This window comes from Calypte anna, chromosome 3, assembly GCF_003957555.1.
Source record: "Calypte anna isolate BGI_N300 chromosome 3, bCalAnn1_v1.p, whole genome shotgun sequence".
Classification (NCBI taxonomy): Eukaryota; Metazoa; Chordata; class Aves; order Apodiformes; family Trochilidae; genus Calypte; species Calypte anna.
The window spans coordinates 85,518,059-85,542,655 of record NC_044246.1 but is presented as its reverse complement, the minus strand read 5'-3'; the positions used below and the strand labels follow the sequence as shown (position 1 = coordinate 85,542,655).

The 24,597-nt window shown below is 39.5% G+C and overlaps 1 protein-coding gene across 2 annotated transcripts in view; it reads left to right on the top strand.

Moving 5' to 3' along the window:
- The window catches only part of KCNQ5 (potassium voltage-gated channel subfamily Q member 5), a 273,623-nt gene that overhangs the window by 235,896 nt on the left and 13,130 nt on the right, over positions 1-24,597 (top strand). Inside the window, exons 7-11 of one of the 2 annotated variants that reach the window (XM_030447005.1) lie at positions 1,725-1,820; positions 4,977-5,071; positions 6,608-6,634; positions 9,821-9,877; positions 14,997-15,217. In XM_030447005.1, coding sequence (XP_030302865.1) covers positions 1,725-1,820; positions 4,977-5,071; positions 6,608-6,634; positions 9,821-9,877; positions 14,997-15,217 — 496 coding nt within the window. The remainder of the gene's footprint in view (positions 1-1,724; positions 1,821-4,976; positions 5,072-6,607; positions 6,635-9,820; positions 9,878-14,996; positions 15,218-24,597) is intronic. The other variant, XM_030447006.1, reaches the window with a different exon arrangement.

Here is a 24,597-nt window from a genome sequence, read left to right as displayed (position 1 = left end):
TAATGGAAATGGGAATCATCTAATGACTAAAATGTAGTCTAGCTTGAGAAATAACTTCATTTTTGTGAGTGAATTTCCTTTTTTAAAGAAATTAGTATTGAATGAACATGAAATCAGAAGTTACATTTGTATCGTATTGCATCCAGTGCAACATATGCAGAAAATCAATATAATAACTATAAAAACATATGTTATAATAATGCATTTGTTTTCAACCATGTAGTCAAACCAAGATTAAAAGTCAACATTTTCCAACAGCATTGAATCATCTGGTGTACTACATTTGTTTTCTTACTCTAAGTAAAAAGTATTTCAATATCTCTGGCATATTACATTGCATTATAATTATAGTTATAATTCATTACCTGTTTGTGAATCCTTGACATTTAATTGCAGCTATTGTTATTAATTCCCTTTGTTACCTAGTCACACCTAACAAGAAAGTTACTCTTAGTAGGACTACAATGATCACGTAAAACATTAATAACCAACATATTAGAGATGTCAGAACTTTTGTTCCTCATGTCATATCTATGTACAGGTACTCATTTTCCTCATAAACACTTTCATGGTGAATCTGTCTGTAAAAACAAGCGATATGAATGAATCTTGCACATTTATAATATTATTTTTTCCTGACTAAGAATCGAAAGGAAATATTCTTCCTAATAATGCAGATATGTCCAAGAGAAATATTACACTCCTTGCAAGCCAAGGAGGAAAACATTCATAGTATTTGGATCTGTTCAGCAGGAGTCATATTTACCTTACTTATTCAAAGGTAAAAAGGCTAAAAGGGAAGTGGTTTCATTGTCAGCTTCTTCTTCATAGCCCATAGAATGAACAATTATATAGATTATTCAGATAGGAAAGAGTGACAAAAAGTGATCTTAATGTATTAAGCAAGGAATTGTCTAAAAGTTCTTAAAATCAAAAGTACAAATAAGCACTGGACATAGAGACTTTTTGGTCCATGTATATGTGGCATATCTGGCAGCTTGTCATTTCGTCTTTCCTGGCTTAAGTTCCTCTGCACGTTCCTGCTTGATAATATATATATATATATACACACACACATACATATACACATACATACATATATATATGTATACATATGGAACTCCTTGGCCTTTAGAGCTGAAGAAACAAAGTGTAGCACAAACACAAGCAAGGGTTGGGATGAGTGATCCTTGGCAGAGTCACAGATGTTATGCCTTAAGTAAGGAGTTTCCTGCCTCACCATGGAAGGGGCACTGTTGTTAAGCTGTAGAGAAACAAGATAAACCAGGTGCCTCGAGTTGCCAGTGAGTGGGTGTGAGTCCACCTGTGCCTGATTAGGACAGGCCCCTATTGGGCATGAGCAAGATCAGGGGACCAATAAAGGTGGGACACACACCCACAGAGGAAGCTCACTCTGGTGCAAGGCATGGAGAGGCCAGCAGCTCATTGAGCCTCTGGAGCAAGAAAGGCTCTTCCCGCTACACTTCTACCCTGGAAGCGCTGTGTGGTGGCTGGAGTCCTGGAAGAGACCAGCAGCTTGTCGAGCTTCAGGAGCAAGAATGGCTCCTCCCGCTTCATTAAGCCCTATACTGTCATATACTGTCATATATGTTATCTGAAGCAATCATATGGAGAAACACACAAAACCAAAATCTTTGTATCTGATTACGTATAATTGTTGGAAAAACTACCTAGGTAATGATAAATGATGTATTGTATTGCAGGGCATCCTTGGCTCAGGATTTGCATTAAAAGTGCAGGAACAGCATCGTCAGAAACACTTTGAGAAAAGAAGGAATCCAGCTGCCAGTCTAATTCAGGTAAATATGAACTCAGTGAAAAGATAATAGTAGGTTAATTAAAGTACATCCTGAAGCGAGTTTTTATATGTTCATTTGGAAAGTTTTATGAAAATAATGTTTAACAGATTGGTTAGCTTAATGAAATATTTTTTCAGTGATTGCCATGTGTTGCAATAATTGTGTCTATAGCTTTTCCATGTGTGGCTTTTGATTTCTTCTATCCATGTTGAAGAAACCAAGCCAAGGATGCCAATTGCATGCCTGCAGTTAGCAAATTACTTGGAAAAATAGAATCCACCTCTAGACAACCCAATTGACAACACAGCATTCTTGACTATATTAAGCAGCTTTTCATCTACTATGGGGTTTAGAGTGATCTAATGATTAATTTACTTGGTGAAAATGAAAAATATCCTGGCCAGAGAATTGCTTTTGCTATTAGTCAATGCAAAAGCTGGAATTGTAGCAATTCCAGAATGTCTGAAATTGTCTGATGTGGTTTTGGCTCCAGTATTGACATGATGATGCAGATCAATGATTGAGCAAGATTCTTTTCAAACAAAAATGGCATGATGTTTGTAAAACAGCTGTTTTGCATAGGGTCTTTTTTCCCTTAACTTATGGTCCTAGTTAAAAATATCCTCTAAAGAATTGTTTTGCACCAAGCTGTAGAATATTTGATGCAATAAAAAAAAAAACCATGAGGGAAAGTAATCTTATAAGATGCTAGTTTATTTTCTCAGGACCCCAAGTGTTTTATGTGTGCTATTTACATTATTTTTTTAAATTCTGAAATAATACATCTAAATAAAGAACGTGAAAATTAATATACTAGAGTTCCATTGTAAGTTCAGAAGATGTGCCAGGATGTCATTGAAACATTTTTGAAGTTAATAAATGGTTTCCATTATTGCTGTTCAATCATTTTAAACACTTAATATTTGATATTTAATATTTATTAGAATAATTAATAAATATAAACACACCTTCTGTGTCTGTTGTACTTTAGAATGATTGTTTGGGATATTTGCTGACACATATTCTAATATATTTCTTCCCAGTTTGGTTGCCAGAGGAAATGCACAATAGATTTAGGTTTTGGATATAGCTCTTCTTATTGTTGCATGACACTTCAACCAAACTATTAGTAAGGCAACATGGTAAATAGATTAAGAGTAGCCATTGAGTTGATTTTGGAAAGCAAGTCTTAATGGGCAAAATCCTTGTGAAAAGAATGCATTTGTGGTGGGAACCTCATCTTGAAGGCTTTTCCAGAGTTACATGTTCATTTTCATGTTAAGCATTTTTAGTCATCTGGAAATGAGTGTAAAATTGCAAATGGAGATATTTTCCAGTAGCACAAGATCTGGTAGAACAGAGAATATGAGGGCAGGCACACAGAAAGGAACCCAAGAATGATGTGATGTAGATCTAGAAACAATTCAGACTATTGCAAGAGGCCTTTTCAATAGGAAGGATGAGAAACACAGAGGAGAAAGAGTGGGAAAGAAGGGTCAAGAGCTTCCTGCAAGTTCCCAGTATGTTACTCCAGCTGGTTTATTAATTATCCTCAGATACTGAGCCAAAAAGGTAACAAGTAGGAAGAGGCTGATATTGTCACTGTGTATGGTGATACTGGTACTAACATGCTACATATCAGCTCAGCATCTACAGTTTGTAAATTAGACTGGTAAATTGGAGAAAGTGAAGAAAACATTATGAAAAATGAGTCCAGGACCAGAGAAAATTCCATGTCCTTAAATGCAGGGTGTATATGCATATCATTGTCTAATGTAACAGTGCTCAGGCTTTTCTAAATTGTCTGTTATGGGTATTGATAATGAGCTACCATGGAAATCAGCATGTGCCATAGCTTATCAGGCTAATGTCTTTTTTCTAATGAGTTAGTCTGTGCTAACTCCTTTGTTACCATAGCTGTACTGGCTGCTAGAGCCTTTAGCTGACTTAAAGATAACTAAGGTACTGCTATAGAAAACTGAAATGTTTCCTATGGACATGGTTTGCTCAATATCTTTAGTTTATAAGAAATACTGTAAATATTATTTTAATAAAGTCCAGTGAGGAAGTACTGGAACCTACAGAACTATTTAATGTAGAAGAAACATAGCAAATATCTATGGCTCTAAGCCAAACCCAAAGAGTTTCAAAATAAAAATTATGCAAAGGTTTTTGACAATGAGAATGATCAACCAGTGGAACAACTTAAAATTTAAGTGACCAGTCTCCAGCTGTAGGTGAAGACTAAATGTATGTCTAGGAGGCAGGGAGTAGGAGAACACAGGGTATTAGGCTCCCTACAAGAATACTTGGATGACATTTAGTGGTTGACAGTATACAGGAAGCACAGATACTCAGCTAGTACAAATGAATATAGTTATGGTGACATCAAAGAAACTTTTCCAGTTTGTAGACCTGGGGATCTGTTTTACTTGGATTAAGTTATAAATAGAAACCATGACGATATTTTCAATACTACGTTTTGGTCACTCACCTTTGAAATTATTTATTTAATGTTTTTTTTTACATTTAGCAGTGTTTCAAACCACAGAGAACACTTCTCTTCTAAATCCTTTTTGTCTGGTTTTCATGATCAATTACAAATTGTATTTTGATACTTTCTTTACCTCAGACTGCAAGTTTGTGTAGGTGTCCCCTATGGGCTTTTCACAAATAAATCACTGCTTTTTCAAGCACCTTTATATGCTGAATATCTCCTGCTGGTACCTCTTACTTTGCCATGCAAAGTGTACTGTGATTCACAAAAGTTTTGGTAGTTTTTCACCGGCATTTCCTAAACCAGCATGATAGAGCACGTCCAAATCTGAGCAAAACCCACTCTCTCCATATGCAGTGTGGTGGCATTGTCACTTCATGTTCTTGGTTCCTTTGTGCTTCTCTACTGTTTCCCCATACCAGGCTTCTTGGCAGCTTTATTCTACTGACAGCAGCCGAACAAACCTGACAGCCACCTGGCGATATTATGAAAGTATTCTTCCTCCCCCCAGGCACGTGTCAGCGCTATGAATGAGAGAAGAAATCCATGACCTGTATTGGTTACTAATTTGCTTTTCAATTTTTGTTCGTTTGTTTGTTTAATCCCCTGCTCCCTCTTGCCTTGTTTTTTTTCTTTTTTACCATATATCCTGCACGTAGTGTGTATGGCGTAGTTATGCGGCTGATGAGAAATCGGTTTCCATTGCTACCTGGAAGCCTCATTTGAAGGCCTTACATACCTGCAGCCCTACAAAGTAGGTACAAATCTGTCTGCTGGTGCTGTTCTCAATGTTTGTTCAAGCTTATAGAGAATTACTATCTGTCTGTTTCATCTTGTTTTGTCTTCTTAAGTCCTCTCATTAAAAATTTCGACTAACATATCAGATCGATATTATCTAAGGGCCTAGGCAAATGGGACAAATACAAATCATTGCCATTTATATAAGAAAAACCATGGAATCTGGGTTAGAAACATTTTCCCCAAAAAACAACTCGTATATCAAGGTCAGTGCTTCACCCAGTTCAAAATTATCTCTAAGATAGAAAATATTAAGTCTACGGTAGAGCTTCTTCCTTGATTTAATGATGGGTTTATTCCTGGGCCTCTTGTGTAAGGCTATAACTACAGATCCACCTTTCCAAAGGAAGAGAGCCTTGTGGTATTCTGCATGTGAGTGCACTGGGAAATTTGCTCCTTTTCATCATAATTTCTGATATATTTAGTATTTCCTTAGGGCAAATTATATCCTCAGTTACAGTCAGTGGAAAATGACTAAAAATACCTGATGTCACGCTTTGTCAGAGAGAAAATAGTTGATGTCCCACTCTGGGTGAGAATTCACAGAGCATTAACAGGCCAAGACTCATCAATAGTTCAGTAAAAGATTTACCAGAAGGCAGTCAGTTGAATGATTCCATATGGGGTGCAAATAAGGCAATAAAAGATACTCAATAAAGATCAAAAAAGAGAGTGCTAAGAGCCTCTTGGGAAAGCTCTGATAAGCATCCTAACTGTTGTTATTGCAGACAGTGCAAGAGAATTAGTGGTTTCTCTCAAAGATGTGTGATGAACATCCACATGACAGTAAAAAGGTAATCGTGTGCCAAAAACTTAGCCAAAAAGAGGTTTGGCTGGGTACCCAAAGCTGATCTTTGAATTTCAAAGAGTTGACAAGACAGAGCCATAAGTAATGCATTACCATAATTGTCATTCCAAAATGCTCCAAATTAAAAGGAGCTTTTAGATTAAAAGTTACACGGAATATTGAATTATGATGTATACAAACAGGTTGAAGGCAACATTGGTATAAATGGATGGATCTAAAATTATATAAATAATGAACCTGTATCCCACCTAAAATATTCTAAAACGTGACTATCCCTTAAAAGTGCATCTTCTTGTTACTTTAAATAAGTGTACTGCTGTGCTATCCTGAAATTGAACCTTTCTATTTACCAGAATTATCTTTATCTAATAAAAGCCTACAGCTTTCTGTTATATATGTGTCAGCAATGCGTTTTGCTTAAGTGCTTTGCCAACTCTGTCTGCAGTGATACGTACAAAGCATGTTATGCATGTGTTAAAACAAGTGAAAATTTTCTTTTTCAGAAGCATTGTAGTCACACGTCTTGCTTGAATGTTTTTGTGGCTGCAATGTAATCTGTGTGTTGTAGACTAATTAACATATCCATTTATGTTTATCATATATCTAACATCACCTGTAACCTAAGTAATGTGATTACTATCTGCATAACAAGTATGTTTTTCCCTCCCACTCCCTGACCTGAAGAAAAGAACAAGGGGAAGCTTCTACCAGGTTTGTATTTCTTTTATTTCTTTTATTTCTTTTATCTGTGAAATTGCTGCTTCTTAACAGCTTGTAGATGTTCCAGGTTGTGTGCAGTAGATTCAATGAACTCTTAGCTGTTAACTGATAATAATAACAAACTGCAATTTTTAAAAACACATACTGATAGATTAATGCTGCTGAAATTTGCTTCTTTGTACCATTTTTGTATGGAAAAACTAGGCAATTTTTTACTTTTACTTTGCTCCTTGGCAAGGATGTGGCCCCCAGCTTCTGCTATAAAATCAGTGCTCAGGGTTTCCAGGAATCACAGTGAAAGCTACAGGTATATTGCTGAATTTGGCCTGTGAACCAGCCCATCAGGACATCCCCAAATGTACTGGCTGGCTGTCACCTTGACAAGGGTCTATGCTGCCCTGCAGGAGCATCTCCAAGACTTCCACAGTGCCAGGTCTTTGTGTTTTCCCAACTTTCCTGCTGCCCTCACCTAAAGACCTTTTGGGGACAGGTTAGGTAGGGCAAAAGCACTACTGCAGTGGTTCACCTCCTCCTGGCTGCATGGGCCACACTCTTATGGCCCTTTTTGGGCAGAGGAGGCAGCCTGGCATCTCTCCTTAGGAAGGGTAACTAAGCTGGGGGAGGGTCTAGAGAACAAGTCCTGTGAGGAGTGGCTGAGTGAGCTGGGATTGATTAGTCTGGTGAGGAGGCTGAGGGAAGACCTTTTGGCTCTCTACAACTACCTGAAAGGAGGATGAAGGGAGGTGAGTGTCGGCCACATCTCTCAAGTAAATAACAATAGGACTAAAGGAAATGGCCTGAAGTTGCACCAGGTGAGGTTTAGACTAGATATTAGAAACGATTTCTTTGCTGGAAGAATAATCAGGCACTGGAACTGGCTACCCAGGCAGGTGGTGGAGTCACCATCCCTGGAGGTATTAAAAAAAAAACCATGTAGATGTGGCACTTCAGGATATGTCTAGTGGGTACCATGGCTTTTTCTGGGTTGACAACTGGATTTAGTGAACTTAGAAGTCTCTCCCAAGCATGAAAATTCTGTGATTCTGTGATAAGCCCCAGCACTGCCAGCTGGGAGGGCAGGCCAGCTTACTACCCAGCCTGCATGCAAGTGGAGGACCTACAGCACTCAGAAGCAGGCCTTGGTGAGGCTATCCTCTCCTGATAAATAAAGCCCTGAAGAGGCACAGTCTTGAGGCATTAAGAGGAAATGCTGCTCTTTGCTGTCCTTGCACCTCAAGTCCTTAGGGACAGGAAAGAACTCAGTGACTACCAGAGAAATTACACTACCTCCAAAACTCATTAGGGATGGGAGTCTGCAGGTGTTCAACAGCCAGCACTGCAGTATCAGCTTGATCAGGGAATAATGGAGTTTACCTCCAAGCAGAAAACAATGAAAGGCCAAGAAAAAAGTGTCAGTGACAGATTAACCCCTGAAATACACCCCTCTCCGAGTTGTACTCTGGTTCACAGTATAACTTCTGGGTTATTCAGTCAGGGGTGAAAACTTTTCACATCAGTTACCCAAGGTGTCCCTCACAAGCACTTCACCTGCTCTGTTAGTTCTATGGCTTTTCATACACATTCCCTCCATGGGCTTGCTGGCCACATATTGATCTCATTAAATTATTACAGCCTGATTGAAACTTTTCACACTCACTGTATTTCCTTCAACAGCAACATTAAAAATTGGCTTCAGCTTTTTTAAAGGCTAAACTGAAGTTGGCAGTAAAGGACTATGTACCTCCAAAACAGTGATTTGTGCAGGGAGGGAGAAGTTATTTGCAGCTCTACCTGTGTGTTAGTGCTTATTGTTGTCGTTTTAAAAGTAGTCAATCATTAGCCAGATTTTGCACTTTTTTTCACTGAATGGACGATCTTTGTCCCAATTAGAAACTGTTAACTAATATGTGTACCACTGCAAACTAGTGTAGGTATAAAAAGGAACTAGTCAATCCCTCAGATCCTGGTTTACACTAAAATCCTCACAGACTCAATGACTTTTACAAAAGGGATGCTTGGTGGTGGCTCTTCATCCTTCTCAGCTGTATGTTTGTATCATCTAAGATACATGTGGTGTATGTGGTGTTATGTGGTAAAAGTGTAAATGCAAAGTGTAGCAAAGTAGTCCAAGTTAACTGTTGTGGACTGTTTAACTACCTTCTTACTGCAATGCTGAATGACTTGCATGGGATGCTATGTGAACTAAATAAGCTGCTTCTTGTTTCACTCCTTAAATGAAGATGTGTTTGCAGAAGTAGTGCATTGAATTGTTTTCTGAACATGCTCTTTGCTCTGTGCTCTGTTCTAGTAACAGTCAAGAAAGACTTTTATTACTTTAGGTAAAAGTTAATTATTTTCTTTCCTACCAAAATGACTTTTAAATTTACAGATGTGAGTTCTTGCTTTTTGTCATGTGTAGATCTACAGTCTCATTAGGTAAATGTTGGCATGCATTTGAGTTGAGACAGCTGCACATATGAGGCTGTAGCTTCATATTGATTTTAAGAAAAATACATCTGTTGTATTTCTCCAATTATTATACACAAGTATTCTGATTAACCATTTATCAATAGTAATTGTAGACAGCCTGTCTGGTGTATCCACACTATAAATGAGCCATTTTTCTAAATAAGTTCTAGAGTTCTGCAAGTAATTTGAAAAACCTATATGTTAAGTTCTCTGTATCTACAAATGCCCATGCCGAACACAAATAATATTTATTTCTGTTCAGTTATACAATGTGGCTGGAATTCCCTCTGTGCAGGAAACTACATCAAGACTGATGAATCTTAAAACATCCTGGGGCTGGGAGCAGTCTTAAGCTGTGTGTAGGACATGTGTTGGATGTCTGCAAAGAATGAATGTCACCCATCTAGAGTTGTGACCCTGCATACAAATTCCCTATTCAGACAACTCTCTGATGCAAGAAGGAGGATTTTTTACTCTCATAGGATGTTGGAGGAAAAATGTATCCCTGCTCTGAGGGGAACAAGTATTTTGTACTCTGGAATTCTCCCCATCTCCTATATCTGTTTCTAAAAATAGTTTTAATGTAAACTCTGCATGCACTATATGAAATGCCACTGATGCAGAATCTAACTTGAGATGAAAAGCCTAGCCCCTTGCCTAGCAGTGGAATGCCTAGTAACGTGGTCCTCTATTTCCCCTCACTCCTAGTAAGCTTTGTAGTAATACAGAGAAGCTCTTCAGGATGCACATCCCTCGGAGACATAGGTATTCAGCATCCTGCCTCTTCACATGATGTTTGAGAATGCCAACTAACATCAGGTGCATGATCCATTTATTTTCCCTCCTTAGTGCTTTAATGTTCCTTCCTTCACTGGAGAAGGTTTCCTGATTAATTTTTCTTTAGGTGCTTGTAATCCCTTTGTTGCTTGTTGCCTGCACTGACATTAAGACAATGGCAATAATACCAATTCCCTGAATCTCCTTCGGCCGGACAGCTGCAGCGTGCAGCACCCTGCGGTTTCCCAAAGCCCAGTTCCCCTTCTCCCCCGGAGAACTGAATTTTTGGAATGCATTACCCCACAGAGATCTAAAACCGGGGTGGAATATTTGGCTAAAGATATTTCCCCAAGTCCAAGGGGATTTTTGTAACCACAGCAGTTGAGTCCTCCATCTAATAATTCTGGGGGAATATTAAGGTATGGCACGCTAGGAATATCCACGGTCAAAATGTGCAATTGTTGTTGAGAAGAATCCCCTTGGACACAGCCCGTGGAAGCTGTGCCCGGGCTTTCTACTGGAAGGTAGAAGAATGCATGTGCAATCAACCATCTGCTTCAGCTGAATTCTGTAGAAATTGTGTCTCTTACCAAAAATGGTAATTCCTAGATAGATGGATCATACGGGAAGAAACCCTTGTTTTATAACTAAAGCTTTTTACTTTTTTTTTTCCTTCTCAAAAATAATTTAAAAGACAATAGAAGTACGAACTGACAATAGAAAATGGAGATAAAAAATGGCTTCTCTTCATCTGGAAACTGTTTGAAAAAGGGAAAAATACACAAAACCCTTGAACTTCATTTATTTTTTTTCTGCTTGACAATTGAACTATAAGATTTTATGTCCCTGAAATTCTTCTTATTACTAAGTGAATGCATGAAATACAATATTACATTTCTTGAGTTCATGCTCCCAGCATGAGATTGGTGGAGAAGTCTTGAATGTTTGAATTCAAGCCTCGCTGTACTTTCCATTATTGAATTTGCATTTTTTCAACTTAGCTTAATTTCAGAAAAGTCAACTGTAGGCTTGGTAAGATATCAACATCTGTACTGGAAGTTCACCGTTGAAAATTAGCACATACATTTGCTTACTGTTGTATGTCATGGGTGATCATTTTTGGCAATTTCAGCTTCTGTCTTGCCTCCAGATCTGAAGCATTCTCCCTCATTCTCAGGCCCTCTTGTTCCTCCTGACTCATTTCAGTTCCTTCCTATTCCTACTTTTACCATCCAGCTCTGTCTGAAAAGCTGAAAAACAAGTTGTAAATTGTGACAAGGAGCAAGAAGTAATTCTGGAGGTGTGAGGCTGACAGGGCAGAATTAAAACTTTACCAAAAATACAGGAGTAGGCAGGCAAACAGGGGAGTGGGACTGGGAGATAAAGAGATGGTCTAATAACTCAAAAGTACATTAAGATGATCTATGGAAGATAGAGCTGTGTGTATGGGAGAGGAAAGCAGGTTTGTAGACATTTATCTATTAAAACAAAGTCATCAAATAGTCATTTGCTCCTGCAGAGAAGTGTTGGTTCCTCCTGCAGTGAAGCTACAGTGGCCTCTAGTGTCCCTAAACACTTATTCCTTCAAAAATCAAATGACGAAAAAGAGTTTAAAAAAGAAGAAATAACAGCTGGGAAGTCTTTTGCTATCCCAGGGAAGTGAAGAGCACATGCATGTACTGACAAGAGGAATGAATGGTAAGATCCTCCAGCCTTCCAGAAGGCAAGCAAACAGAGAAATGTCACTTGCTTTTTTTCACAGCTCCCAGTTGTGATTGATCTCCACTAAAAGATGCTTCGAAGCTTCAGCATTATCAATATGAATACATTTGCTTTGGGTATCTTAAGTCTAGAATGCCCAAGGATGCTTAAAAGGGCAGAAGATTATCACCATTCTGTATCTCTGATACTTTCTCTATTGCTGCTGCAGTAGAGAATCAAGAGCCAGGAACTATGGAAGTTATAAGGAAAGAGAGTTACACTGGGGGGAAAAGCTTAGTCAGGATGCCCCAAAAATGTTCTGGTTCAGTCGTTCCTTCAAGATCTATTTATATATCATATCTAGAAGATCCCCCTGGCAATGTGCTCCCAGGGATAGCAGCTTTCTTCTCCAGAGCACTGATTATCCACTGCTGCAACTCATACAACTTATGCCTACACTGAGTAGGACCCAGTGACTTCAAGAACATTTCTCACCAGTCTCAAAACAGGAACAGGGATCCAAGAAGTGGAGAACTGACATAACCAGTGACCTGGAGAAAATCCCAAGGTGCATAATAAAGTTTCCATTCCACACTTCCTTCAGGGCTGCATTTCTCTTCACTGCACAGCATCTTCCACATGGACCCTTGGAATGACTTTCCATTGCCACTGCTACAAGAACGTTACAGTTTTTAAGTCTGAGACCTGCATTTTAAATTAATATTTTCATTCTCAGTGCTGTACTTTTGAGAAATGTCTTTAGTACAGATGAAGTGTCTGCTGTTCCTTCCACCATTCCTCATTGCTTTGATTTGGAGAACTAAAGATATTCAGGTTAAGTAGCTATTGTGAACCATTCAGCTATTCTAGATGAAATAACAGTGTCTACAAATAATTTAAAGGCAGCCATGAGTTTCATTAGTACAAATTAATTGACAGGAGAACATGAGTGGGTTTTTGTTTTTTTAATTTTCTATTTTTATTTTTAGTTTGTAGGTAGTGGGATTATAAAAAATACGGTCCGTTGTGATCACATTACGGTTATTTTATCAATATTCCTTTCATTTTAATTAGTGCAAGAGGAAGAGAACTGTTGAGGCAGGTTTTTTACTCTAAGATTCGTCAAAAAAAATTGATTTCATGCTTCAATAGAAAATACAATTTGAGCCATCAGAGGAGTTAAAAAAAGCACAGGGGAAACATGCCTATGAGTAATACCTAGTATTTTGATTCTATTGCTCATGCTGTATAGTATGACCATGCAATAATGTGGTTAATAAATATTTTACACCTTCTATTTTCATTACGTTGTACCATGGAAAAAAAATCCTGACCTGAAATGTAATTCATACTTATGTAATATTTATTTCAATATTTATTGAAAATTAAGTTTTAGACCTCACCTTCCTTTCAGATAGCAGGTTCTGTGGGTCTGTTGTATTGCATATGCAACAGCACAGAGTACTGCAGGTGTGGATAACAATTTGCAATGTAAATAGATAACATTTTCAGAACCTTCATGTCTTTATTTCAACAATTGCTGACTTTCAGCACGGGTAGATGGGGATTACATTCAGAAATTTTACTAAAGGGATTCTTTCAAGTGATTCAACATGCCATATAGAAATACGTTTCTCTAACAATCTTTCTATTGATTTACTCATTTTTTAGCATTCTTGAAAATTATTTTGTTATAAACATCCCAGCATGTGCTTTGCCTGGTATAAACTGCATCCTTTCTGCACTCAGTGATGTTTGTATTCAGAATGAAATGCTGTGCTATGCTATGCTATGCTATGCTATGCTATGCTATGCTATGCTATGCTATGCTATGCTATGCTATGCTATGCTATGCTATGCTATGCTATGCTATGCTATGCTATGCTATGCTATGCTATGCTATGCTACACTGTCCTATCCTATCTTATCCTATGTGTGGACAGCAATACCTGTTTTATCTCACCATTTCACAGCCATGGAAGTCTGTAACTACTTTCCATTTCATATAATTACATATTAAGACTGTATTTTCAGAGTGAAGTGAGTTAAACATTGAAGAACCACACAGTTCATGTTAGTGTTATGGCCATGCTGAAGTTAAATGTAGGGACACTGAGAGTCCTGGGATGTGTCTTACTTTCAATGCAATTGTAATTTGGAGGCAGACAGACTTTGCTATAGGTGTTTTAAAAGCACCCCCAAAGCCTATGCCTGAGCAGTAGAATGCAGTGACACACCGTGAGCAGCTACTACATTCCTCCTGTCACCTCAGGACCACTGATGAAGGTGACCATTCCATTGTACAGGCAATTGAATTTAATCTGGTAGATCAAACAAGGTTTCCAAACCTTGGTATGAGACTTCCTTTCTGTTTCCCCATTGTGGCTTCTGCTACAGGAAGAAGCAATGGCAAAAATGTTAAATAATGAAAAAACATAGAGAGTCACAGTGACCACAGGATGTTCATCAGATGTGTCTGAACATTAATAGAGGCAATTTAAGCACGGGGAAGTAAAAAATCTATATATCCTACATTTAGCTGACTGGACAAGAGGGATATAAGATCAAGAGGGGAAAAAATCAGCATACAGTTAGACAACTGTAAGACCACAGGGTCACCACTGATCCAGCAGTCAGTCATGAGCTTGTCTGGGCTCTTACACCTGTTCTAAAGCACCTGTTTAATACCACCTACAGATAGTAGGTGGTACTATCTACAGATAGTAGATTACCACCTTAATCTCCAGCAGTGACTTTAGTGAGCACACAGCATATCATTAGATTTCCATTAATCAGTCATCATGCTATTTCTCGACTGTTTTCTAATTTTGGTTTCATCTTGTCCAAGTAAGTAGTAACAAGAAATTCTGGGTATGAGTGATCACTAACAATGCATATGAAATGTTGGAAGTGCCACACCTTGAAAAAGCATGAATATACTAACAGTATTTTTGCCTGCTAAGGAAACCCCAAACATACTACATGGCATGCAGAAGTAAAAGAATACATTTTGTTCCTGTTCATCTTCAGAGATGGCCAGAAATGAGCTGGGCTGACTAAGATGGAAATAAACCTATTTAAAATTCAATGAATAAAACAATATTAATAATCTTAGAGATTAATATGTAATAATTGGGTGAAATTTGTTCCCATTTGTTAATTCTCATTTCCTATACAAGGTTGTTCTCTACTGTAAGACAGACTGCCATTGATAACATTTCTATCAAAAAACATTTGCATCAAATCAGTTTCATTCCCAAGTGAAATATTTTTCATGAACATAAAAGCACGTAAGAAACAGATTCATGCTATTGAGAATTTTTCAGAAATTATTTCCTATTACCATGCAATAGAAGAAAAAGGAGTGGAGGAACCACATAATAAAATGCATCTCTCTTTTTTACAGCCAAAAGCTGAGTTTTAAGGAGCGGGTCCGGATGGCCAGCCCCCGAGGGCAGAGTATAAAGAACAGGCAGTCTTCAGTCGGAGATCGCAGGTCACCCAGTGCTGACATTGCCACCGAGAGCAGCCCAACCAAAGTCCAGAAGAGCTGGAGCTTCAATGACCGGACCCGATTCAGGCCTTCCTTGAGGCTGAAGAGCTCACAACCCAAGCCTGTAGTCGATGGTAGGAGGTTTTCATGCTTCGTTTGCTGTTGCTCCCCTAGCCTGCCCGTCTTCTCACACATCTGCACTGTGAATGCAGCCTGGTTTTGGAAAACAGAAAGAAGCAGCATTAGTTTACAGTGAGGGTGGTGGGACACCAGAAGAAGTTGCTTAGAGAAGTTGTGGATGTCCCATCATTGGGAGTGTTCAAGTCCAGTTTGGATGGGGCTTTGAAAAACCTGGTTTAGTGGAAGGTGTCCCAGCCCATGGCAGGGGGTTTGGAATCTTTGAGGTCTGTTCTATGATTCTATTTATATTGATGCAGAGATACTAGAAAGCTGTATCCTGCTTCAGACAGCATGCTAACAGGATTTTATTTTTTTAAAATAAGAAATGGTTTTATCAGTGGTGTGTAGGGAGTGACTGATATAAAAGGAGGTCGCTATGGAAAATCAAAGGTGGACTAAATGCATCACAGGGGGTGGGCTGTTGAATACCCTCTCCCGTATCCGGGTGCAGCTGCTGCCCAAACCCACTGCCCTTTGCTGGCAGGCCACCTGCTATGGCCTCTGCCAACCATTAGCACAGTTTGTATGATACTGGCTCCCCAAGGAGAGGAGGTTGCTGAGGAGCTGGGAAGATCCCTCTTAACCTCCACAACAGATAAAACCACCTGCCACAAAAAGATATACTGCTGGGTGCTTTAAGTTTTACAGAGTTGTATCCAGTTCAGTAAGGCAACTGGCTTTAGCAGATAAAAACAGTGTTATTGCTTTTATGTGTTGCTTTTTAAAGGGTATTTTAGTTGTAGGAAGGGCTCCTCATTCCTGAAGAAGTGGTTCTTTGTGAAAAAGGCTCACTGACTGCAGCAGGCAGGCGTGTAGCCTTTGCCCTAAGCTGCCTCCTCATGGGAATTGCTGCCCCTCTCTGCTCTCTGTTCACCAGCTAACTTTCTCTCAGGAATTAAACTAGCCACTCTTCAGACAAAGATCTTCATCTACAAAAGCTTCCCAAAATGGAGATAGTGACTGTCCTAAGCAGGGAAAACCAAAGGGGGTGAGAGGAGACCCTGTCAGGCAGGAGATGAGAGTATGGGATGAACCCAACCCCTGCAGAGATTCCTGCACTGGAAGGTGCACCACATAGATCTGGGGGCACCACTGCCCCAGCAGATTTGGATTTCAGCCTCTCCATTCACAGTTTTCCCAGCTTGTCAATGTTATGGCCCTTCCTGTGGGACCCCCTGGCAGAAAATTAGGGAAATAAACTGCCCAGCTGCAACAGGAGGCAGTGACTCTGACTGTATGGGAAAGGTAGAGTGTAAATCATTTCATTCCAGTAAAGAGATGTAACTTCAAACTCTTTGTGATGGCAATTGTGCATGTTACATCCAACAACTGTGGTAAAACTAATTGGACACAAGCATGATTTTGGTGGCTGCTTCCTTTTTAAGAGCACCTATTATCACAGACATGTAGGTTGCAAAATACCCATTGAACTGAAATACCCCATCTCTCAGCTGAGAGCGCCCTACGCAGCACATCTCTTCAGGAAAAGCCTGGGTAAATAAACATTTCCTGGAGGGCAAACAAGACAAGGCAACAGTGTTTGCTAAGGTCATCGTTCCAGTCTAGCCCTCCCCCATGGAGACCTCTCAGACGCACAAACCCCAAATTTAGCTGTGTTAGAGTGAGCTGCTGGGGTGTACCAGCCACCAGGATGCTCACAGCTCCTCTCTCCATTCTAGTGCACAGGTCCTGGATGCTGTCCTGCAGCAGCTATGGCACAGGGGCTGTGTGCTACCTGCTTGGCTCTCATACTGATGTGCATCTGGGACAAGGACCCTTGCTCCACAGTGGATGTACAAAAAGTCTCTAGGTACCGGAGTGGGGTTCAAGCTACCCTGTATGAATATAGGCTTCCTGTGAAATCACTTGTACAGCACAAGTATCTCCCCAAAACCATGCCAGAAGTTATTTCATAGGTTAAACACCCCCATAACTCACACTGTGCCTGGAAGTGACCTAAAAAGAGAATAATTTGTTGAGTACACTCCCAGGGTATCAGTGGCTCACTTCTGCTCCAGCCCCATGGCCTGCACCTCACTCAAGCATCTGTTTAGATTTTCACCAGCCTGTTTGTCACAGAAACATTTCCTCAGTGTTTCCTCTATTTTGTCCTATACATACTGTCTTTAACAGCAATGATCCCTCTTATTGTCTCCCTTTCATGGAAAAGGTGGCATAAACAGCACCTTGGGTATTTCTCTAGATAAAAATTAATAACAACAGAGCCTTCATTGCTGCTTATATAAAGATCTTCCTGCTCCTCAGGGCGAGTGCAGTCTGTTTCCTTGTCAGAGGTTTCCAGCTACTAGTCCACCCTTATGAACTGAGGCCAACAGAAATGACCAATTTCTCATCAGTGGCAGAAGGAATAGATTCCATTGTCTCCAGCTTTTAGGCAAATGCCAAGTTTCCACTCTGGGACCTCTTCCAGCTACTTCTAGGACTGGTATTATCAGAGAGATGTCCAGTGTGCTTGTTGCTGAAAGGTACTTACCCAATCCATTGCAGGAAAAGTCAGGCACTACCAAACTTGGTTTTTTTTTTTTAATTGATTTTTTGCTGGTTTTTTATATTGATATTCTTTCTTCATTTGGCAGCTCAATGAAAAGGATCTGGAAATGATGTATTTACTTTACAATATCTTGCCTTTTTCACTGAACGAAAATACAGTATCTGTAGCATTTTATTAATATCTCTCAGTTTTCAGGTCCTCTAGTTTCCTTATTTATGGACTGCTCCAGCCACAGGGTTACTTTGGTGTGCTGATCTTCCAGCCAAACTAGAAGCCATCCATTTCTAAATGAAAGTCTGGGCACAAAACAATGCCATTGAACAGACTGTGCTTCTGGAGATTCTTACATCTCTGTTAGCATGTTTGGGGGACACTGGCAATAGACCCTTCAGATAGAGGCAATGTAGCAATGAGTACACAACTGAGGTTGTAAATTATCTTTTATTAGCACAGGCAGAAGAGAAACTACCTTGCTATGAAGGTGAGGTGCACTGAGCTCTGTGTAAAAAAAAAAAAAAAAAAAAAAAAAAAAGGGCAAATATATAGGTAGAAGATTCAGAAAGAAGATAAATTGTTAGCGTGTGAGTATGATTTAAGGCAGATTGTCAGTGCAGTGACTTTGTAGGGCTGAGTTCTGGTAAAGTATGTGGTTGGAATCTTCTGGACCAAAACAATCAGAAAGTGACTGCTGAAATCCTAAACGTTAGCCATTAGAAGCTGTCTTGTAAAGGGAGGCTTCTAATTCAGACAGGAGTTTACAAAGGCAGTGAAGAGTGTAAGATGACTGAAAATGTAATAGCCTTCCACTCAGGCTACCAGTAGTAAAAGCTTACTAATACTCTCCCACTGCATACTAAAACTACAGAGGTAGGGTTCCTTGTCATCAAGAAAAACACTTAAGATGGCCACAGGTATCTCCCAAAAGGATTTTGGCACAGCAGCTTTAGAACAGTATGGACAAAACTCTTGCACAAATGGCTTTATTTATGGGTAGCAACAGTCCTCTGAAGCTGTCTATAAAGCATTTATTGCTGTTGCCAAAGTGGGCCTGTTCAATGGCAGCAATTATTTCAGCTACATATATGCACTTGCAAATTGAATCCAAACCCAAGAGAGCTTTGATGGCCAGAGAGAGGTTTGGTGGTGCAGTTGCAGACCCTCTCTAGAGCATTTAACAACAGCACAGAGGAGCAAAATCAAACCCCAAGATTTACGTAATCTGATGTTAAATCCATGGCCAGCCTCTGGTGTTATGTGGTTCACGTGTCACCCTTTTTAAAGAGGAGACCCTGTACTAATTAATGACAGTGTCAGGATGCTGGATTTCCAGTCCCTGTTATCAGTTTAAAAGAGAATTATCAGGTCCAGGAAGATCAAAGGGAAATTCTTCACCACTCAGTGATGGTAAATTATGAAATTTTACCAAGTGCACGCTTAAAAGGATACCAGAATCATACAGGGTTGTGCAAGAGCCACCCCTAAAGGGATGCCACATTATATGTTGAAGGTGCTACCTGACCTCAGAGCCACATGGAGCAGCCCCCATGCCCATATACCAAGAGAGCCAGCAGCTACCTCCTGCCCCAAGGCCTCCACATGCAGTACAGCTTGTACACCAAAACGAGGCAAACCACAGCCAAAATGCCTGTGAGGAATGCCCCTTAGTGTATGAGAATACCCACTGGCAGAGGACAAACCATGCCAAGTCCTTGTGAGCAATTAAATAGGATGGGTGATTTCACACCACTGCTTAAGGTGCCGTGGCTGTGCCTCATATCCAGTCACACTCACCTCACAAATTCATCTTTTCTGAGGAAGAGAACTTTTCCTATTTAAATCATATTCTTGCAGAGTCTTCAACCACAGCTGAAGTAATGAATGGATATCATGCTATGCATGCAGTTCTCAGTGAGGGAAAAAAAAATGCCCTATTATACTTGTTTTCTACCATCCCATGCTTTCTAAGCCTCTGCATGAATTATTATGCCTTTACTGTAACCTAGAGACATTGTGTGGCTTTCTGAATAAAACATCAAAAGCCTTCAGCACTGGAGATATTACAAACATATTTCATTTGATTAACTAAAAAGAAGTCTCCAAGGAAATAGTTGATTTCTTGCACCACCCCTGAACATTATACGCTCACACGACCTCTAGCCTTTCATTCCCTACAGGGTAGATGCACAAAATCCTCAGGGTAGAGTATATTATAAGAGCCATGGAAAGAATGCAATTGTGCATTTCAGCCCCCGTGTCCTCAGTTACTACCCTGTAATTTATGCGTTGCAAAAATGACAGGTTTTCCTTTCAGTAGCACAAACATCTTGACCTTGTATAAGGTTCACTTGATGTGGCAAAGGTTCTTAGTTTGGTTGCTTTGACATCTCGGTTAGCTTAAATTTGCTATTTCAAAATGAAGCTGCATGATGTCAAAACAAAGCTGTGCAATTTTTATAAACCCCATATGATGAGACTAAATGACATTTTACTAGCAATATATCAATTTGTGATAGGTGGTAGATTTATTTTCTTGTGATTGTTTAACTTGATGATAGAGGTCTCGTTTATTACTGTTGTCACTGTAATTAATTAGGAAAATCTTCTAAAAATAATCTAGTGTTCTAATCTACTATCCAAGTAATCTTTTTGCTTTGTGTAGATAAGTACAGGCCATTGGTTCAGAGGCATTATTTTAGTTTATTCCAACCAGGGTCCTGGCCATGTGAGTCTGTCATTTAGTCTCTTTATGAACTGTCTTGAGGAACTTGCTGTGCACTGTTGCTCACTGGACTGAACCCTTACTCAGTGATCACAGGTGAATGATTAGCAAGTTCAGTTCCATAAGGGACAGCAGCAGACCACTACAGAAATCTGATTTGCATTGGTTTCAGACAACTTCATCTAAAACATCTGAGGAATATCATTGGGTAAATCCTTCTTAGCTTTTTTAAATACAGGACTCTGCTGTGGCTATGTAAAAAAGCTGCTGTCCTCATCTCTCCCTTTGTCCACTGCCACCTTCTCCTTCAAAAAACATCCTGGCAATCTCCCAGGATGCAGGACCTCTGTAAACCTTATGGAATATCAGACATTATGTCAGCTGACATGTACATGCATAGACCCTATGAGGAGAGGCTGAGGGAGCTGGGGCTGTTCAGCCTAAAGAAGAGGCGGCTCAGGGGAGACCTCATCACTCTCTACAACTCCCTGAAAGGAGGGTGTAGCCAGGGGAGGGTTGGTCTCTTTTCCCAGATGACTTTCAACAAGACAAGAGGGCATGGTCTTAAGTTGTGCCAGGGGAAGTTTAGGTTAGATATTAGAAAGAATTTCTTTATGGAGAGAGTGATCAAGCATTGGAATGGGCTGCCCAGGGAAGTAGTGGATTCTCCGTCCCTGGAGCTATTTAAAAAGAGACTGGATGTGGCACTCAGTGCCATGGTCTAGCAACCGCAACGGTGGTTCAAGGGTTGGACTCAATGATCTCTGAGGTCCCTTCCAACCCAGCCAATTCTATGATTCTATACTACAAGGCCTTGCAAAGAGACAGTGAGTTAGGTGTGACATTTAGCTTGTTAGTTCACAGTTATCATATATAGCTGCCATTTCTTCTACTTTTAACTTCTTGTATATGGTATACATAAAATAATCTAAAAATGCACTAGAATCATGTGTTTAGAGTCTCATAGCATTTTTCTTTCTTACTTCCCTCACATGGACATCTAAACTTGCCAGCTAATGTGCCACTATTTATAATATGATCAGCCATTTTAACTGCACGATTATTGTGTGTATAGTGAGTTATTTTTAGAAAGTCTCCTGGTTCTACGTATCATGACTCAAAAAAAAAAAAAAAGGACTTTTTAATTAAATAGTGGGAGCTGTTCCGCGAAATATTCCCAGTGCAGAAAATTTCTGAGAAGTTAAATAATAACTACAGATAATTGAAAGTTGTTAGAAGGGAATGCTAGAATTTTAGACATTTGTAACTTGCCTGCTTTATATAATAACTGATATAAATTAGGTTTCTGACCTTAAAAAATTGCACTTACAAAGAAAGAAGACTAGATAATTATACCCAGAGTACATGAAAAATGTTCCACCAGTGTTCATCCATTTTAGTGACATCTGAGCTTTTTTTAGAAATGCTTACACATATAAAATGCTGTTAGGGATACTCTTCATGACATTCAGCTTCATACGGCACCATTACGGAGTTTCAGTTCTGATATTCTCTTCTCTACCCTATCTGGCAAGTTTTTCCTTTTTCAGGAGAAAAACAAGGAAGAGAGAACTGGGCTATGCATACAACACTACTGCACCCCTCGTGTACTGTCAGTAGGGTAGAGACTCAGGTTATACAGAAGGGAAAGGGAGTTCCTACAAGCTCATACAGAAGTTCTCCTCCTTCCAGTAGGCACTGGTTTCCTTCCTTTGGTTTCCAGCATAGAAATGGCAGCCATTTCATAAAAGCTCCCTGTCAGCTATGTTTTCAGATGTTGTCTCTCTTATTCACTAATTCTGACTTTCGTTGCTTGAATAGTGTTGTGTACTACCAGAGATTTTTGTGTTATTTTCTAGACAAATATTAAGCAAGTAGTATGAAGGGTTTATCATGAAAGTTTACTTTTCCTGCCTCCTTCCTTCTTTCATGATTAGAAGAAAGCCTTTTCTTCTTTTTTTTTTTTTTTCAGGGATCAAGGAAATAAATACATGATTTACTCCCTTGGGCCTCCCTTTCCTGGCCTCTGCTCTGGAAAGCATGTAAACATGGGCTGCTGCCTTTCCCTCTTTGGGGAAGCTTTGGGCATTCTTATCATTAAGCATGCAATTAAGTTCCATCCCACTTAGCACTGTGGTTTTTTCAGTTAATTTTTGCTATGGACCTTAGCGAGCAATCACAGTAAAACAATTTATGTGAACTCTCAACTGAAAGAGAATCAGCTTATGGATGGTTTACAGCAAAGGAAAGTTTGAAAGAAAATCACTTCTAGAGGTAGTGAAGGGAATTTGTATTTATGGTTCAACAAACAGGAAAATAATGAGAGTTTGTGCAGAGGTGAGAAGTTCCGTGAAACAAATTTAAACCAAGACACTAGGCTGAGACATTGTATTTTATTAAAGAGAATTTGCATGAGCTGCATGAACATGAGTTTGTACTTAGAATAATATTTAAGGGGGAAAAAAAAGCATGGAGCTATGATCAGAGTATTGTCACAGTTTTCCCAACACCAGTACATGTTATTAAACAACAGAAAACACTTCTAAGAAAGGACACGATATTTACAGAAATAATAAACCAAGCTTTGTATGTAACCTGCACAGAGCCATATGAACTGCAGTTACAAACTCATAAATTTTTTGTTGGTGGTATACAATGATTCAGAACAGTGCAATTTTTAATCCATTCATTTTGGTTGATCATAAATGACTGGATTTTGCATGATGAATACATAAATACCCTGACAAACATGCAAATATCAAGTTGATTCTAATAACTTTTGCATGCTTCTCTTCTGTTTCTTAGTAATTGATGAATTGTTGTGTGATTAAATCAAAGACTGCTCTAAAGGAAGAAAGAGGAAGAAATTATAAAGTGGCAAAGACAAGACATTAGCCCAAAGTAAACAGTGTCAAAGATTAAAGGCAGATGCTTCATCAGTTGTGAAATAAATACCTTCCAGTCTGACATTTAGGATCAAAACATATCCTGAATTGTAAAGACTCTGGTACTAGAAAAAGGGGAATTGTTTCTGGATAATTTGTTTCTGGACACTTTGGCCATCCCCAAGACTAGATTTGTGAGCTGCCCAAGGCCTGTTCTGCTGTTGGCAGAGGCTCCTGGAGAGAATGAAGGATCTGTGCTTACCCTGGGAATGCCTGGCAGAGTGGCCGAACTCACGTAGAGCGGCTGCTGCCCATAGGTTGCCTTTGGAGCCCACTTGGACCATGCTCAGCCACCCCAGTGGAGAGCAGGAGATGTGGCCAAAGGTCATGGGGAAGGATGAAGAAGCAGATGTGTCCCGGGTTAGGCATGAGCTGGCACTGGAGGGTCCACCTGCCCCAGTTAATGAAGGGGGAAACTCTGGGAACCGGCAGCAGCATGGAGCGGGGCTTATCAGAGGCTGTAGCTCAGGCCTGTCTGGGAATGGGCAGAGATTTTTTAACATCTGGAGCTGCTGAACCAGCCAGACTGGCCCCAACATGGCCTCAGCCTCGAGGATGAACTCAAGAGGGACAGAAGCAATACAAGTACATCTCACCTCATAACTATGTTGTGCAAAACACAAGATTCCAGTGGAAAAAATCATCAGAATGTGAACTTTGATTTCAGGGGGGGGTTTAAGCTGGATGGGTTTTTTTTTTCCAAATTGTTACTATGTATTTCCCAAACTTTTTCCCAAGTCTGCTCAGTATTATAAAGAAACATGAATGTTTCCCATATGAATCAAACAAGGTTTATAGCTTTTCACAAGTTTTATTGACATGTGGTACCGAGTGCCTGCCATAATGAAGGAAATTATAGGAGCGGTATCTCTTCTTAAAGCTGGCTTAAATTCATAAGAATTTTCCAGCATCTGTAGAAAGTTCTTGCTGATTTTTTTATCCACATGTGAGCAACATGGAATACTATAATCGCACCACATTGTTCTCAAAACACTTCTGCAAGGATATACTGTGTTAAGGAAGCCTTTTTATTAATGACTTGGCAAACAACCCAAGAACCGTATCAGTGAGAGAACCATTTAGAAACATGTTTATTTTAAACTTCCAAGTTGGAGTCTCTTGTTTCACTGAGTTTACATGGCTGTAGCTCTTGCGACC